Source organism: Tinamus guttatus, unplaced genomic scaffold (assembly GCF_059628265.1).
Source record: "Tinamus guttatus ecotype Peru unplaced genomic scaffold, ASM5962826v1 Tinamus_guttatus_pri_ptg000492l, whole genome shotgun sequence".
NCBI classification, from domain to species: Eukaryota; Metazoa; Chordata; class Aves; order Tinamiformes; family Tinamidae; genus Tinamus; species Tinamus guttatus.
Window position 1 is genome coordinate 1,200,492 of NW_028289026.1, and position 18,420 is coordinate 1,218,911.

General features: G+C 49.5%; 1 protein-coding gene across 1 annotated transcript in view; it reads right to left on the reverse strand.

Annotated features, from left to right (window-relative positions):
• EXT1 (exostosin glycosyltransferase 1) overlaps window positions 1-1,432 on the reverse strand; it is a 156,317-nt gene extending 154,885 nt beyond the window's left edge. Inside the window, exon 1 of the mRNA XM_088533295.1 lies at window positions 395-1,432. Coding sequence (XP_088389421.1) covers window positions 395-1,332 — 938 coding nt within the window. The 5' untranslated portion in view covers window positions 1,333-1,432. The remainder of the gene's footprint in view (window positions 1-394) is intronic.
• Between the last annotated feature and the right edge of the window lie 16,988 nt (window positions 1,433-18,420).

An 18,420-nucleotide genomic window follows, 5' to 3' on the forward strand; every position in this document is an offset into this window, starting at 1 on the left:
AGCGGCAGTGCCGGAGCAGCCTCCGGCTGCGCTGCTGCTGTCGGCTGAGCGGGCGCAGCCGAGGGCTCCGAGCGCGGATGCTCCACAGGTCCCTGGGCAGCCCCGGGACTCCGCGTCGCTGTTTCCCACCTCCCAGCACAGCAACATGCCAGCAGCTGGACAGAAAGGAAACAGCCAAACAGCCCAAAAACAGCCCCCAAAATCTTGACTTTGCTTTGGCCTGGAAGCACCTACAAACCAGCCTTTCAACACCCAAGTGCCTGACAGCAGCAGAGAGCGCCCCGCGCCAGGAAGGCCGGGGTCCCCCCAGGCATGCAGGAAGGCTGAGGTCCCCCTGGACACCCGGGCAGACCAGGGTGCCCCCCGGGCACGGCGCAGGGCGGCGCTCACTTACTTTTCGTATTCGGTGTTGTCTCTATCGCAGCGCGAATCCTTGTGCTTTTGCCAGTCCTTGCCATGCTTGCAGGTGGTCAAGAGGACAACATCCTCCCCGTTATGGACGTGATATAAGGCATTCCTGGTGTCTGACCCTATCCCTGTCAGGTACCTTTTCCCCTTGAATACCAACATATACTTCCTGAGAGGAGGGATGGTGTTGAACCTCAAAAATCCCTTCTCCCCTCCTGTCCTAGGATGATCCTTAGAAAAGAGCGGAATAGAAACATCAAAGTTGGGCCTGAAGTTTTCAGTACTGATGCTGGCTTTGGCCAGCATAGCCTGGCCGATGTCGAAGCCCACGTCCTCAGTGTAGTCGGGCCAGGTACCAGAGTACAGGTTAAAAATCAGGTGATTCCGCCCGTTGTTCCACAGGTGGAGGCCCTGCACCTTTGCGCGGAGGTTGTGCACGTACTGCGGCGAGAGCTGGTCGCGGTCGAGCGTGTCGAGGCCGAGCACGAAGACACACGCCTGCCCAGGGTCCGAGGTGTAGAAGCGCGAGCCCTCGATGGCGGCCAGCACATTCTGGTAGCTCTCGGCGATCTTGTCGCCCTTCTGCTGCGGGTACACGTACACCTTGAAGCCGTGCCGGCGGCACGGCGCGAAGTCGAAGCAGGACTCCATGCGGCAGCGGCGGCCGCGGTAGAGCCCGGCGCTCGCGTCGCGCCGCTGCCGGGGCGAGACGCGCCCCGCGCCGCCGCCGCCGCCGCCCTCGGCGCCCGGCAGCTCCGCGGGCGCGAAGGGCCGCAGCGCGTCGGGGAAGCGCGGCCAGGGCCGCTCGGGGCCATGGCGGGCGGCGGGCGGGCGGCCGCCCCAGCGCGAGCCGCCGAGGTAGGAGAGCAGCGCGAGGCAGGCGGCGGCGGAGAGCAGCGTCAAGTAGCGCTTCTTGGCCTGCATGTGTCCTGCGGGGCGCCGCGCGGCTGCCGAGGAAGGCGGGCAGGGCCCCAGCTCGCCGGGCGGCCGCGCTCAGCGCCGCTCCGCCATCTTCCCGCCGGCGGCCGCTCCGCGCGCGCTGCTGCTGCTGCTGCTGCTGCCGCGGCGGCCGCCGCGCATGTGGGCGACGCCGCTGACTCCCGCCGCGGCGGCCCCGCGTCCCCGGGCGGCGGCGGCGGCGGGCGGCGGCCCCGCATGCACGCGGGGCCCCCCGCGCGGGGCGCGCGCGGCTGCCGCGCCGCTCCGGCTGCTGCCGCCGCCGCTGCCGCTCCGCGCTGCCCCGCGGGCGCTCACAGCCCGCGCCGCAGCCGCACGAAGCCCCGCATCGCTCAGCGCCCCCGCGCCGGCGCGGCGCCCGCCAGGACCCTCCTCCCGCCGCCGCTCGTCCCTCCTTCCTCTCCTCCTCCTCCTCCTCCTCCTCTTGCTACTGCTGCTGCTGCTACTGCTGCTACTGCTGCTCCTCCTGGCGACCCGCCGCCGCCGCCCGCCCTGCCCGGCCCGGCCCCGCGCCCGCCCGCGGGCTGCGACCCCCGCGCCCGCCGCCCCCCGCCCGGCACCGCCGCCGCGCTGACCTCACCCGGCCACGCAGCGCCGCGCTCCCATTGGCCGCGCGTCACGTCCGGGGGGCGGCGCCGCCGCGGCGCCCATTCATAACGGGCGGGCGGGCGGCTCGTGAGGGGCGGGACCGAGCGGGACCGAGCGGGACCGAGCGGGACCGAGCGGGACCGAGCGGGACCGAGCGGGACCGAGCGGGACCGAGCGGGACCGAGCGGAGGGAAGCGGCCTGGGCCGGTGCGGACGCGCTGGGCTCCCCGCTGCCGCCGCGGCTCTGGCTCCGGCGCCGCTGGCGCCCCCTGCCGAGGCCGGTGGCCCGGAGCGCCCGGCGCGGCGGGGCCGGGCGGTGCAGGGGGTCTGGAGCCCGTGTGGGTTATCCCGGGGCGGCCCTGCCTGCCCGGAGCTTTCCCCTTCCAGAGGCACCGAGCGGCCCCCGCCGCCGCGTCGGGGTCCCGGTGCTGGCGTTCGCTGCTGCTTTCGGGGTTCATCGAGTGACCGCTAAAGCCGAGACGGAGAGACCTTCCCCCGGCTGCAGTCCCACCCTTATCCCCCTGCCACGTGGGAACAGAGGACAAGTGTGTTAAAGCAGCCGCCTGGTGTGTCCAACCCTGCCTTTACTGAGCCAAGGGTGCCCTGGACCGTCCCCAGGCTCTTCTGTGCCCATCCCACCAGTGACCCTGTTGTGTCTTCCAGCCCTTCCACTCGTGTGGAGATGGGAAATGTAAAGAAAAGATGCATTAAGGCAATGTGTGCCCTGTGCAGAACAGGTGAGAGCCTGCCGTGGAAGGATGGCAGTAAATGAGGTTTGATCTTGCAGCAGGATTTGAGAGAAGCCTGTTCCCTGCCGCAATAATTTGATTGCAGGGAGGACTGTTGAAGGGGGGAGGCCAGAGCTTGAGGCAGGAGAAAAGAGCCTGCCTGTATAATAACACGCAGAAGGTTCCCCAAGGAAAGTGATATTTATGGCCAGCATAGATTTGAGTCCGGGGGCAGAAATTCTGGCTGAAGACCTGGTAGCAGGGAAGCGAGATTAAATATTAATGTGTTAATTAACCCTGTAATCCTTCCCAGAAACATTTGTCGCAGCACACCTACTGCAAGTGGGATGCCATTCAAGGAAAAGAAGTCGGCTTCTTGAAAGGTGAAACAGGGCCGCTCACAGAGGCACCTGCTGTCAGGAGCAGAAAGACAAAATCCCGTTACTGCCTGCAAATTAAGCCTCTCGGGACTAGTTTGGAACAGAGAAGGAAGCCTGTGAGTTCGGCCTGTGCCAAGGACAGTAGCTGCTGCGGGTAGGGTTGAGGATCGGGTGCCCGTGGCACAAAAACTCTCCTTACCACCCCAGAGGACTGTAGAAAGCAGCTGGGCTTCAAGGAGGGCCACGCCATGCTCGAGGTGCTGAAGAAACTACCAGCTTCACAGCAGCAATAAATACACTTAAAAAAAAAAAAAAAAAACTGCCAGACAAAGGCAGTTACGATGTAACTTTAAAACTGGGGGAAATAATCCTGTACGAATCATTGCTTCCATGCTTTATCCATAGGATTCTTGCTTTACAGCTAGGGCGAAGGGGCTGTAAAGCTTTGGTGATCACTTCTCTTTTTGAAGAATGCCTTTATAAACTATCACCTACTGTTTGTAATTTTCCTATGTAACAGAATTAACTTAGCCTCTCTCCAGCCTGTTTCATCATATTGCTCTGACCCCGTGGGCAACACTGGAGCCAACAAGCATCTTGTAGCCTGCGCTCAGCTGCCACCTGGGAGTTATCTGCAGCCCAGGCTGTAGCTGGAGGGAGAGAGCTCCAGAAACGGGAGCCTACCTTTCTCAGAGGTAATAAATCTGCCTGCATCTACTATCAGGCAGGTGTATGGTGGAGCACAACCAGCATAATAGCAATTCTGCCTGGGGAAAAGAAGCAATCTGTGGTAAAAGGGATCTCGGTATTGCAGGTATCTACCAGGCAGATACATGAAAGGGAGAACACCCAGGTTGGCCCTGGCCACAGTTGCCTGCTCAGGGCCTGCGGTTCTGCAGGTGCCTTTTGACCCTGGTCCATGGCCCTCTGCATTCCTTCAAATACTTTGTATCTTCATAGGCCAGGCAGTTGTCTGGGAATCTGTCCAAGCGCTCAAATAAAAGTCCAGGGCAGAGAATCGAATTTCTATTTCTGGCTTTGCCACTTAGCACCTGTCCAATGTGGGGCAAGTCACTTGAGGCCAGATTGTTTAGCAGGTGGATTGGTGTGTCCTCCTCTTCTTGGATCTTTCTCTTGGTGACCCACTTCAACTGCAGGTGCCCCCAAAATTTAGTTCTTTGCTTAGCTGCCACCCAACTAGAAAAATATGAAGTCCACAGCACCTTCCAACTTTATGTTCCTTAGTGCTTTGCACACTTGGATGTGCCTTAGTTTTGATGCTGTTGAGTTTTGATGCTTTTGACTAACTCAAGTGTTCCTCTATCTACTTTGCCTACAGAGTTCAATCCTAAACCTCTAGATGTAGTTGAATTGAATCCATGTCATTTTTTTAATCCCTCTTCTCTGTGGTTAGAGCATTTGGCCAAGTATGGCACCTGAGCTCACCCAGGGCAGTACCCTCCTGGGGTGGACAGAATGGCACCGCTCTGCTGATTTGTTTGCTTGTTTGCCTCAGGTCATTGTGTTGAATAGAAGATTTCAACATGATTCAAGCAACCTCATCATTTAAACAGTTTCTGGTAAGGAAAATCTCAGCATTTCAGTTCACTTCAGTGAATGCCTCACTTTTTTTCTAAAGCCACTGGACGAGTGCTCTTGGGTAAGCACCCAGGCTACAAAACCGGAGAACTCCAGCTTACACTTGCCACAGTTTCGAGGGAGTGCCTAGGCTAGACAGGAAACTTCAGTATAAAAAGTCTCCCAAGTCTCAGAGTAGAAAAGGATTCAATGGAAACCTCTCTCTCCAGGGCTTTAAGGCATCCAGCACAAGCTGCTCCTTACTCCACGTTTTTAGAGATGCTATTCTTAGGTGCCTGACTCCCCTTCAGAGGTAAATAGTACGTAAATCTCTTAGGAAATCTAACTCTCTATGGGATTTTTAATTTTGCTCAAGTAGCCAGTTCTCCTCAGGCTGATCCATTGACAATACATTCTTTTCCCTGCTTTAAGAAGTGCTGAGCCCCGTCTCTAGGGCAGTCAACCTCTGACCTGGGGTAATCAGTCTATTAGATTATCTGTGGACCTCAGATTTCCAGCTAAATCTAACAGTACCAGAGTTGATTCAGTGCCATTGTCAGGCATGTCATGATCCTAGGAAGAAAAGCAGCATCAAAATGCAGTGACTAAAATACTTGGAAATGCACCTCTGGAGGTCATCTAGTCCAACCCCCCTGCTCCAGCAGGGACACCTAGAGCACGTGGCACAGGGTGGCATCCAGGCGGGTTTGAAGATCTCCAGAGAAGGAGACTCCACAACCTCTCTGGGCAGCCTGTTCCAGGGCTCTGTCGCCCTCACAGGAAAGAAGTTCTTCCTCACATGGAGGTGAAACTTCCTGTGTTTCAATTTGTACCTGTTACCCTCTGTCCTTTCACTGGCCACCACCACCGAGAAGAGTTTGGCTCATCTTTACATTTTCCCCTCAAGTATTTGTATATGTTGATCAGATCATAGAATGCTTAAGGTTGGAAGGGACCTCTAGAGATCTAGTCCAACCCCCCTGCACACGCAGGGTCACCTAGAGCACATGGCACAGGACTGCGTCCAAGTGGGCTTCGAAGATCTCCAGAGAAGGAGACTCCACAACCTCTCTGGGCAGCCTGTTCCAGGGCTCTGTCAACCTCAAATCCCCTCTCAATCTTCTCTTCTCCAGGCTGATCAGGCCCAGTTCGCTTACTCTTTCCTCATACAATAGATGCTCTAGTCCCCTGTTGCTTAATTAGCTACAACTGCCTCTCTGTGTGCCACAGATACACTTCTCCATGGTTAAGTGCAGCAAAGTTTTAAAAGAATTAAGGAATAACTTTCAAAGCTAGTGGCCTGAAGTCACAGGCTTGCCTGAACATTGAAAGCAGCTCAGTTTCCATGGATCCCAAGTACCCCAGATCCCACTTTGATTTAGGTGATTGTAGGCAGACTGGGGCTTTGAGCAGGAGTCCTCACTCAAGAGGTGTAGCAGAGAACTGACCCCTTTGGGGTGTTTACCTGCCTTCCAGTGGCACCCGAGGACGCCCCAAGAGGCAGAGCCAGGGGTTTCCTTTTGTCCTAAGTGCGGAATCAAACTGTAGCTGGCATTTTTTGCCCTTTTTTTTTTTTTTTGAAGTCCACTCCCCAGTCTGAAAAGATTTAAGACTGACTTAAAAAGCTTTTGCTTTTTGTTGTTACAGTTTTATCAAAAAAAAAAGGAGGGAGTGGGGAGAGGAAAATATAAAGCTTACCTTAAAATATGAATTTATGAAAAGAGAAATGTCCATAAAGATTATTCTTTAGCTTGGGGCAAATTAGAAGGTCTTTGCTCCACAAATTAATACTGATATCATGGTTAGTTATCACATCTTGGTAATATCACATAGGAATAAAAAATATCAACTGTTTTACCCCTTTAAATAGCTGAGCTGTAACTGAGCTTCTGCACTGCAACAGCTGTTTCTCATGTCCTCAGAACTAATTGGTTGCTACAGAGGCTATTTAAATGTAAGAAATTGACTTTGGTTTTATAATTCATTTAATTTTTGCAAAAACAGAACTGCCTTTACTAAGAAGGTGAGAGTTTCAGATGAAATAGAGGGATAGCAGTTTAGGCATCTGATTTACTGTGATATTAAACAGACAGTAAAACTAGAGGCTTATAAATATTAAGATCTTAATCTCACAGTAGAGCTCTGCTGGGGCAAAGCCAGAAACAAGGAAGGCTTTGCCTGAAACTCACTGTAGGGTCAGGGCCTTGACATGTTTTGTTATGGAGCAGGATGACTGTGCTGAGAGGGTACAAATATAAGCACCTGGCCAAGTCCTGACAGTGACAGGAACCCTGGAGGACTTAGGCACCATCCAGCTTTTTTTAGTGCATAAATTCATGTGCTCAAACTCTCTGATTGGGTGGAGCCTATTTGGAAAGCACATAAAATCCATGGGCATCTAATTCAGTGGGATTGGTAACCTCCCTGGCTTCCCAAGGGACCCGCTCTGCACATGACCAGAGTTGCTCACGGAGCAAAGAACTCGTCTCACACCCGGGTCTGGTTTGCAGAGACCCTGGCCCAGTCCCACCTCCCAGAGCAACTTGTTAGGTGAGGGCTCACCTGCAAACACCCGCATGGCCTCCCACCACCAGGCGGGTTTGACATTTCCCTGGAAAACAAGAGAGCTGGGAGACTTGGTCAGCAGCCTGTTCCTTGCCTGTGCTGGTTAGCACAGCACCTCCGCGGCAGGGAGTTATCCAGGACAGAGCATTCCCTGGGACACCGGCAGCCTCAGGGGCAACCACACGGCAGGTACATCCCTTGACTGCTAGTGTCCTTTCCTGAGGTGCGAAGTCCCACAGAGAGAGAGATAAATTAAATATGCATTTTCCTCATCCTGAGAACTCATTCAGGATATATTCTGTGGGTTAAAGTCTCCAACAGCAGTTTTGAGAAAGAGCCGACTAACAAACACAGCTTACTCTGAGAGAAATATATGGCAAGGGATCCTAAAGGAGGGGAAAGGGAGGCACTGACTGCATGAGACACAACCCTGTCCCCAGTGTTTTGTAATGGCTTTTTAAACCAGTGCTCAGCTAGATACTTTGGCTTTCATGGTCCTTGCTTTTTGTTGCCCATTCTGTGCCCTCCTGCACAGAGGAACACAGCGATAGGGTTGTGCACTCTGCAAGACATCTACATTTCTACAGCCAGGCTTTGGCTGTAGACACTTTGTCACTGGGACAAAGAGTCAGCTCTAAAGTCTCCCAGAAGCGGCCTGCAGGGCTCATTCCAGCCACGTGCATTTTCTTTGCAGCTTCTGTAATAAAAACTGTTCTGTGGAAAAGTTAGGCTGATGGAACTATAGCTCTTACGCAGGTGTTATTCTCAAGAACCCAGGCAGTTCTAGCAAAACCTATTTATTGGCTCTTCTTCCTTCGAGGAGTAATAACTTCCAGATTTACTCTCTTTTTGAACTAAGCATCTTTCAAAGTGGGTGTAGAACTATTTAAATAGCTTCTGTGGAGGTGGGATGAGAAATTGCTCTTATTCCATAGTCTGCAATCAGCACCAAACAAGCACTTTTCTCCACTGCACATACAAACAGGCAAGCAGCTGCCAGCATCCTCAGCCTTCTGCATGTGATTTTCTGCTTGCTGATGCTGGTGTAGAACACGAGGGATTCCACTGGAATCAACAGCCTCAACAATGTAATTTTTATTTTTTATTTTTAATCAGGTTGTCTCCAGTTTTACCCCAGGAGAACCTCAATAGCTGTGCTTCATGAAGAAGCAAAACCTCTAGTGATGCACAGCCCACATGGAGCCCTGTCCCCCAGCATATCGGGGTGATAGGATGGCTCTTTGCAGCCTTCACCTGTGTTTCAGAAGCATCAAGCTCAGAACTGTATTTTTCCAGACACCCAAACACTTCCTTCTGCACAAGCAAGAGGGCCCTAGCCGAGAGCTCGAGTGTGGCACCGCAGAGGAGGTGCAGGTGTCCTGGGCTCCATGCCTGGGATACCCTCCAGTACTCAGGAGCTTTGCTGCTTTGCCCGCTAGCCACAGTGGGATCCAACCACTGTAGCCGAAAAGACTTTAAGAGCAAGTGTAGGGAGCACAAGGCTCTCCCTGCTCGTACAGGGAAGTATCACTAGCAGGAAAACACGGTGGGGAGCAAAGGACACGAACAAGTCACGGAGCTGGCAGACATCTGAGCACCCTGTGGTACAGTCACCCTTCTGGTGGCTTCCAGAGAGAGCCTGTGCCTGGCAGCGTCGCCAGTCATCCCCATAAACCCCATCACAAGTTTGGGTTGCTGCCGAGTCTGTAGCTGGTGATGGGCATGATTTTCCTGCACCACTTTTTTTCCTCTTGGTGCAAACATGGGTGGCAATTTGATTAGTTTATGAGTCACAATTTGGCTGATGTCCCTGCTTCCCCCAGTCCCCACCTGTTCAAATAACTACTACTTGTAATGTAGGCTGTTAACTTGAAATAACTTTTCCAGTCCCTTTTGTAAATGAGCTCTGGAAACTGCTTTAAATCTTGTCCACAGGCAGAAGTTGTAATAGTTTGACTTAAATGCTTTTAAAAACTCAAGCTGGTGCAAACTCAATGCAGGCATTTAAGAAGACACACGTTCACCCTGAGTTTTTTCTAACCAACTAATGCTGTGATCAGACAGCCTGCTCTGGGAGGGCCTGGTTTCCGAACCCTGGTGCTCAGTGCTACTTCTTGCCAAAATCTACCACCTCCCCAGCTCTGCTGCACAGAAATATTGCTCCCTCCCTCACCCGCTTCTGACAATATGACCCAGGTTAGCAAAACCCCCTGTTTGGAGAGTTTCAGCTAGCCTGGAATATATTCCAGAGCAAGGGGAAGGAGAGATGCTTCCTTGCAGTTAAATTGTGGCATCTCAGTGGATAAAAAGAGGAAAAGCAGAGGAAAAGAGAAAAACAATTTGAAATGGGATGAGGCTGACTTAAGTTTAATTCAGTTACCATCAGAACAGTAAATCTGGCTGCACCAGTCACCCAGTCCTGTGCCCACCACCAAGCATTTCAGTTACTCGGCATAACAGGGTTACATCAGTAGTCCCCCAAGCCCTTGTCACCATTTAAACAGATCAGTCAGACTGAGGGCCACCTCATGAAAGAACTGAATTATGCAAGAAATAGAGTGCACTCTGAAAGAAAGGAAAAAAGAAAAAAAATAGAAAAGAAAGAAAAAAAGAGAAGAAGAGAGAAGAGAAGGAAGTATTGGTACTGGCTTACCAGAGGATTGGTTGCTCTGTTCCCGCAGACTGACAGAGATTTTGCATCAGAAAGGTTAGAGGATTTTGAGGTTCTTGCAATGAAGGTTCACACATGCTGTGGCCTCTTTGCTTGCACCTGCATGAAGACCATTAGGCAAATCCTGCCACCAGCATGGCCCTGTTTTGACCACAGACTCACCAGCAGTCGCCAGCTTCGTTCTCCACACAGCTCTTCACTGCCTGTTCGATGCATCTGAGCGTGTTTAGTTCCACCGATGCCTCATCCCGAACCCGTCCCCCACCCTTCCCAGCTCCCCCAGCCGTCACGGCCGGGCACGTGGCCCTCCGTGCGTGGCGAGCGCCGTGGAGGAGCTGGCGGAAGGGCGGCCCGGTCAGCGCCCCGGCCTGGCGCCACGCGAGGCGGACGCTGCCTGGGGGGCAAGCAGGGGGTTCGCCGAGGAGGTCCCTCTCCATAGGTGCTGTGCTGATATCACCCCTGGCAAACAGCATTAATATAATACATCAAAGCTAGCAACATTAATAGGAAACCGAGGGAAGGGATTTACTATACGTGCTAGCTACTTTTCAAATGCAAATGTCTGTTTTAAATCAGATTAAGACAGAAGGAAGCCTAGAGAATGCCAAGAATTAATATGTGATAAAGGAGTAAACATCCAGGGCATCAAAAGGCAAAACGCAATCATAAAGCTCAAAGTACTCCAGCTTCTCCACTGCCCTGAGCAGGTGGGTGCCAGTGCCATTCCCCATTCCCCATTCCCCATTCCATGGGAAGGTGGTGACTATAAACCTGAAGCAGCTACTGCTCCTGAGTAACATCCCTTCTCCACTCCAGAGGAAAGAAGAAGAATCCTTAAGTTCAGCTGGGGAAGTGGGATTCGCCAGGCTGGGATGGGATGTCTGGATTTTTCCGGGTTTTGTGAGCAGAAAGGGAACCTTTAGCAGCAACTTTTATTTGTTGGCCATGACTTTGGCCCCCAGGGCCTGACTCCCTTCTCCATCTGACTTGCAAGCTCGTGCAAATTTGTATTAGTAAGGAAGGCGGATGCTAAATGCCTCCAAAAAACTCAGGTGTTCAGGGCCTACATGGAGCCACCGTCATTAGTGGGTCTCTGAAGCATTTTGTCCTGGCTGCCCTGCCTCCATTTCCTTGTATGAAAAACAGATTGGCAGTTTCCCCTTTCCTCATTTTCCTTCTGATGTACATATTTAGTCGCAGTTAAGGTTACAACAAGACTTATCTACAGATTCCTTAATCTTGAAAGAAAGAAAAAAGGAAATAAGAAAGTTAAGGGGAAAGGTTAACAGACTCTTTTCCCCTTTTACAGTTCTTAAGAATCTTACAGTGCTGGTATAGGACCCCCTGCAACTACTCTGTGGTTTTACTTCCTTCTTCAAATAATACTGAAAAAGCAGCACTTATTCCAGCTTTATTAAGCTTGCATAAACCACCAAGCCCTAGCAGGCCTTTCACATCAATCGTATCATCAGATAAGTAGGCCTGACTCACACACAGTCCATGCATGCGGGCAATGAGCTTTCCTTTGGGTGGATAAACATCACTGTTAATGTTTGAAAGCTGCTGCTCAGCAGTGAGCCCCATCAGAGGAGCCATGGTGGCTGCTGCTCTCACTAGTGTGGGGCCTGATCCAGCCTCTGGCCCTGGAGGGTTTCTTTGCAGACCCCTTAGGAATTGCATTGCTTACTTAAAGTTTCATAGGCTGCCCCCAGATCAGAACGTAGGACCTAAAAGATTAAGACCCGAAAACTAGCAACCCATTGTTTTCTTCTCTTCTGGCTTATGGTCATCTTAATATATTTGCAGAAATCTTCCACTGTCCCTTGGAGGCTCAGGAATGTAATCTTTTTAAAATAAACCTAAAAAACCCCATGCAATGCCCACCCACATCTCTTACATTTCTGTTTCTGTCTAAGTTTCATTCACGTCAGGCATAAGGCTGAAGGGAGCCCAGGCCCAGCCTCAGGTGGCATTGCCTGGGTGTTAGGTGGCCCACACTGACCTGTCCCTGCAGGCTCCACTGGAGATGCCTGCACAAGGAGCAAAGCTGCCCAGAGCTCCTGTGGGAGCTCCCACATGCACCTCTCCACTCACGGTGTGTCACTCCAGATTGAAAAGCCCGAGGTCCCCTCTGAAGCTTGCTCATGTAATCAGAAAGCCCCTCACAGCACTTGTGGGGTCTGCCAGGTGGGCTGGAAGAGCAGGTTCCCAAGGGGTGGGCTCTCAGTGACTGCTTTCCACATTCAGCTGTGGACGTTCAGGACTCACTGCTGACATCGAGACAGCAGAGATGCAGTCGGTACCTGCAATGGTTGGCAAAAATCCAACCACCCATCCCAGGTTGATTCCTGGATACTTCCCACACCTGGCAAGCCTGTTGATAGGGATCACACAGCAGCCAGCCTCTTCTTAGGCAGCCTGTCCTTCATCTTTTCCCTGTTTAGGACTCTGAGGAGTGTGCAGAGCCAGATGTGGTGGTACCATCTGTACTGTCCAGATTGCATGAAGAGAAGAAGCCATTAGCAGGCTTAGAATAAGAGAGCCCACTTTCCTGCCAGCACTCTTAGATCCACAGAAGCCATAGAAATGAGCAGTTGTCCTTCAAAAGATAAGCTGGCCTGCAGAGACGATGCTCCACCTGATGCTACGGGTCTTCTGAGAGAGGAGCACAGAACCACTCGCTCCCCGGCTATCAAAGCGGCTCGGCTCTGTGCTCGGCGGGGTCTCCTCCAACATGTTCTCTGATCTCTGGCTGCTGCCCGGAGAAAACTACCAGTCCGTCTGCCTAAACACGCAGTAGTGATAATGTTCGGGGTTCCCAGAATACCAAGTTATGAAAGGTTTGAATGTCCGTGATGGACATGGGACCCGAACTGCCCAGTTCTAATAATTACTGTAATCATTCTAACCAAATGTTTTGGAAGTGTTTACCAGCCAGGGAGCCTCTGGGATGGTAATTGCTCAGGGGTAGTATTGAAAAAAAAAAAAAGCTCTTCTAAGGTCTGCAGGTAGTCACTTTTATGTTAGAAACAAAATAAAAGAGAATGTTTCAAGGGTAGCTGATTGCTCTAAGCTTGGCTGGGTTGCACGTGAATCTTTTCATGTGTGTGTGTGAGGGAAACGGGCCTTTCAGAAGTGTGTGGAATTGGTGCCCTTGATTTCAGCAGGAATAAAATCCCACTAAGATGAACTCCACCAACGGCCGGGCTATCCAGTGTTGCATTAGCCAAATCCGCTCCCTGGGGGCATTTTCACTGAAACCAGTTCGGTTTCACAAGGCATTCCAGTCTTGAAAAACACCATTTATCTATTTTAATCCCATTGAAAATTAGGAGTGTCAGTGGGGATAGAAACGAGGAGATTCTGGTGAATTCAAGAATTAGCTTCACAGGGAAGTCACTGTGTTTTGTGGTAGTTTTCATGACCAGAGGGAGCAAACTGAATTCCACAACATTTTGGGTTCTGGTCAGGCTTCCATTGTAGACAAAGATAATATTTGCAGGTGGAAATGTTTACTTTAGTGGCTCATCTCCAACCAGCTTAACTAGGAAAGGATTTTGCCCACAGTGTCTTTCAGAGGCACAGGGTTTGTTCCTGCGGTCAAGATGATAACCTTCGTGGTCACCTCTGTCTTTGAAACGTAGTGTTGGGCAGCATCCCTGCTCCGCTGTGACAAGCACAAGTTCTTCTCCTGTCATAAACAATCACTTGCTTAGCGTCAGTTTCTGCCCTGAATAATATTTCTTCTCATAACTTCATTTTTATTTATTGCCTAAAATCCTAGATTAAATGCCATCTCCTAGCAACTGGTGTATTTTTGTCTCTGGTCTAGTTACTTGCAGTGCTTGAATATCGCTCTCCATTCACTTGGCTGCCTCATACAAAAAAGAAACCAAAAGTTGTCTGATACCTAGTTGTGTTTGTATTTGTTTATTAAATTTCTAAACAGCCAAGCCAGTGAAGCAGCTGACTTTGTAGCTTCTATATAGCCTCTTTGTGGTTGTCTCTATAGATACTCTCCAGAGAAACAAAAACACACAGTGTAGTTGTCTCAGATGCATCTTTAAGCAGGAGAGAAACCATGGAGTGGAGCTGCTTCAGCTGGGGCATAGTACCTGTGACATTTCTATATTTTTGGATGGGGCTCTTTTTTCCATTCAGAAACCTCTATTATCAACCCTTGATATTTCTTGATGTGTTAAGGAAATGTCAAGAAATGTGCTTGCTACCTCTGCAAGCCAGTGTCCTCCCAGCAAGCTACGGCAAAAAGTCCCGATAAAAGTACTTGATGCTCCTGGCACTGAGCTAGTTCATCCCTGCAGTGAACTTTACATAGTGGCATACTTGTGTCTTGTGAAACGGAGAGAAGACATAGCCCATGTTAAAAAAGAGTCTTTTGTTTTTGTCTATTAAGCCTAAGATTCTGCAATTTAACTTTTAAAAGCTTGGGGAGGGCAGAGGTATCTGTGCCTTTTGTCAGCCAGCACTGCAGGGGCTCAGCATCACTGCAAATGCTCGTGGATCAAGCCAAGGATCTCATCACAAACTCTCCATCAGGGACACGTGTACGAATCTCTGCTATTTGACTTCAAATATTATTAGGAAGTGGGTTAATCTCACCTAACTGTAAGCTACAGCCTTTCTCTGGGCTGTCTGTTAGGCTTCCTCTGACGGTCACAGCAGCTCCTGGGGTGCAGCTCATCTGAAATACGTTAGCTGCTCTTTCAGAACCGTGTGGATAATGCCCTAGTGGTGCCCACAAACAAACACTGCAGAGGTCGGCTCTTGGTCAGGTGAAGCCCTCTAAAACATCTGGGCAGAGTCCATCCTTACGCTCAGAATGCCTTGTTCTCAAAGCCATGACACTTTTATATCCATGCAAATTTGGGCTTAGCTGTTTTGCTTTTTTTCTGTTTGTGATGGTTATAAATTGAATTTGCATGTAATAAAAAATGCTGTCCATGAGCATAAAAGAACAACTGATGATTCATGACTTTTATTTCTATAACTTTTCACTTCCAGAAGATCTATTGGACAAACTGTGAATCATATGCATTGGCTAGGATGGATATATTTAGTTCTGATTTGTATGGTGAGACGTAAATAATTAGTTAATTAAATAATTAAAAAAAATCTCTCTGTGAGTTACCGCCTCCCCTCTCTCCCATGTCCCCTTCCTCCGCTCGGCTTTAGCTCACCACAGTTGCAGGGCACGAAGCTGCCAGCTGACAAACTCAAACGATGCTACCGCGACCTCGGCGGCAGCAGCTCATCTGCGGTCGCTGCCAGTTAGGAAGATTGAAGCTGACCACAACTTCCTGCAAAAATGACACCGTAGCAGTACTGGTTACAACAGATGAGACACTTAATTTTACATCTCGCTGCTAAAAAAAGTATTTTACAGTGCTGACTAAGAGAAACGGACTCATGCTGCAATATCCTTTAATGCCACCTTGTTTTCCTGTACAAGTCCCTGTCCCCACACTGTTCCATGCTCTGCTTTGGCAAATGAACTTTGACAGGCTAGTTTGAAAGGGCAGATCTGCTTTCCTCTATCTCTAAAATTTATATAATATTTGTGTGAGAAAGGATGTGTGCAAGTAATGAACTGGTGACTGAAAGCAGGGGGAGATAGCTGTGATTACCTGATGAGAGCATGAGTTTCGTCTGATCTCGCTGAGCTGGTTTGGTCTTGTCCATTACATGCTCTGTGTTCTCATTAACACTTCCTTGTGGTTTGGCCGTGGTGCCTGCTTGTCGGTGGGCAATGCTGAGCAGAAATGTGTCGGCTTTTGGCAGTTCTGTGCAGTTTGTCTGCAGAAGAACTGAATTCTGCTCACGACAAAAAGCAAGGTCACCATTGTAGCTTCAGATAGATACCCGTTATGCGCTTGTGTATACCGGTATTGGGTGAAAAGTCCTGAATGCTCAGGTTTCTTTAAAGAGGCTATTATCAGTTTTTCATAGAACAGAAGCAGTGAAGGCGGTAGATTATTTTCACACATCCTTTCTCTTCACTTTCCTATTAGCTCTCAGACAGTCTGAATATCTATTGCCTGCCCACTCTCCCCTTACCATTTCATCACAGGAGGCAATCAGGTTGGTCAGAAACAATTTACCTTTGGTAAATCCACTTGGCTCTTCCCAATCACCTTATCTTTCATGTGCTGGGACATGACCTCTGGGAGAATTTCTTCTCCTCTCACTCTTTCTGTCCTCCCACATCTTGATGATTTTCTGCTATCTGCTCATGTAGCAGTACTGGCCAATTTGAGGAGACCTCCCCATAGCTGGTGCTACATCAGGCTAGGGGCTGTGTGAGCCCAGAGCAAGAGCCTGACCGGATTCCCAAGGAGAGATATCCAGGGAGAGGCAGACGGGGAGCCAAGGAGCAGGGAGCTGCTGATCCGTGGAAGGACAAAGCTGTCCACGCAGCACCATGGCCAAGGTGTCCACAGGCGCTATGGCAAGAAGAGAGGTGGAAGGAGGTGTCTGACAGAGACAGGGATAAAGGGGCCTTGCAGCTCCTCATAGGGAGCAGCTCCCAGATGTGAAGGCAACACTCCTGAAGGCATGGAGGGCTTGTTAGAAAAAAACCAATGGGTCAAGGGTCGGAAAATAATATATGATGGCCCCAAAAAGATAGGAACGAATTGGTATTGAACGAGGACAAAAAGGCAGAAATAGGGCCCAAGCTGCGAGGGACTTTGAGACTGAAGCAGTAGGTTGACTGATGTTTCCAGGTGGGAAAGGACCAGTATGGCAGGCAAAGAGAGGGTTACAAGGAAAAGGGAAATGATCTTTGCAGCAGAAATTTGAACAGATGTGTGCAGGAGAAATTTTGTTTATTAGGGGCAGAAGAAAGGCTGTTGTGTGAGGCAATGTGAAGCTCATGCATGCATGGATGGAAAGTCTGTACCTTATATTATGCAGGAAGAGGCTGCAAGGCTTCAGCACAGCCTGAAAGTAATTGAAGGATACTCTATGGACTCTGTTATGCACAAGGTCAGATATTGATAATCGCTGTTGTTCCTTCTGAGTTTAGCATCTATAAATCTGTGAAACAGGAGATTTAAACTGTAATAGGAGCTTGTTAACCATAAGAGCTGAGTCCTTAGAGCATCACATTGAAAGCCCTGAGTGTGCTGAGATATTGGTCTTTAATATGGGAATTTAGGTGTATAGGAAATCTATTTCATGTGAATTTTTTTAGGTTCATTTCACCTACCTGCTTTTACAGGCAAAAGCTATCCAAAAAGCTCTAATAAAATATTTAAATCCTCTAAATATCCCTAAAAGAGTGTTTTCATAGCATATGTTGCATAAACAGACTAGATGATGATGGGCTGTAAGATGCAAACTTCATCGCTTTGATAGTTTCACAGATTTCATGGCCAGAAGGCAACACCACGATGATTTCCTCTGCCCTGCTGCATAATGCAAACCATGGAGCTTCGCCCAGTAATTCCCACACCAATAGCTAGAACTTAAACTGCATCATGTAGAAAGACATTCAAACTTAATTTAATGATCTTTTGGGGTAATGGAGAATCTACCATGTCCCATGTCAGCTTCTCCAGTGGTTAATTGCTAAGCTATTAAGGAAAAAATGTGCCTCGCTTCTGACGATTTCTTTTCTCTGGCTTCAGTCTTCCTGACTTCTATGCCTCTGATATTGAATTCCTCCTCCATGTATAAATGCTTTAGATCTTGATCAAATAATCTCATAATATCTTTGATAATATAAATGGATTGTGCTCCTTTAGGTCACTGAAAGACACGTTTTCTATCAGTCTTATAGCTCTTCTCCCAATCTTTCTCAGTTTTCCAATGTGATTTTTAAGCGTTGACAACTGAACTGGACTATTTTTGTCTCATTAATGTCAAACATAGAGCTAATAAGTCTTTCCTATCACTCGATATTCCCATTTATGCATCCATGGGTCACATTAGCCCCTTGAGGAACAGCCTCACATAGGGAACTTATATTCAATTGGTCAATCCATCATGACCTCAAAAATAAATAGCCAAGAAGAGCTTCCTGAATATTCCCTTTATAAAAACTCCCATGGGATGACTCCTCATTTGCAATTCTGCCTTGAGACCCGTCATTTAACTGGCTTGTAATCCATTTAAAATGTGCCATATTGATTTTTTGCAGCACTACCATTCAAAACAAAACAAATGGCAGCACGTAAGACCCAGAATCGCTCAGATGCTTTCCAAATACCTATTTTCGTGGATATGGATGGCCACATTTTCCATTTCACCAAGTGCCTTTGAGAAGCCCAGTCTTCCTATGAAGCCACGTCAGTGAGTGACAGGTCGAGCTCAGGCAGCTCTGCCCTTGGCAGAGAGCAAGTGAGCACGACAGCACCCTCAGCTTCTGCCTATGGTGTGCTGCTTCCTTACCTCTATAAAAGAAAAAGAAAACAAAACAAAAAACTAGAGCCCGATTGCTGCGCATGCACTCTAAAGCAAAAAGAGTAGGTTAAAACTGGCTTAAAAGTTGCATTTTCGGAGATGATAGAGCAATTATGTTTGT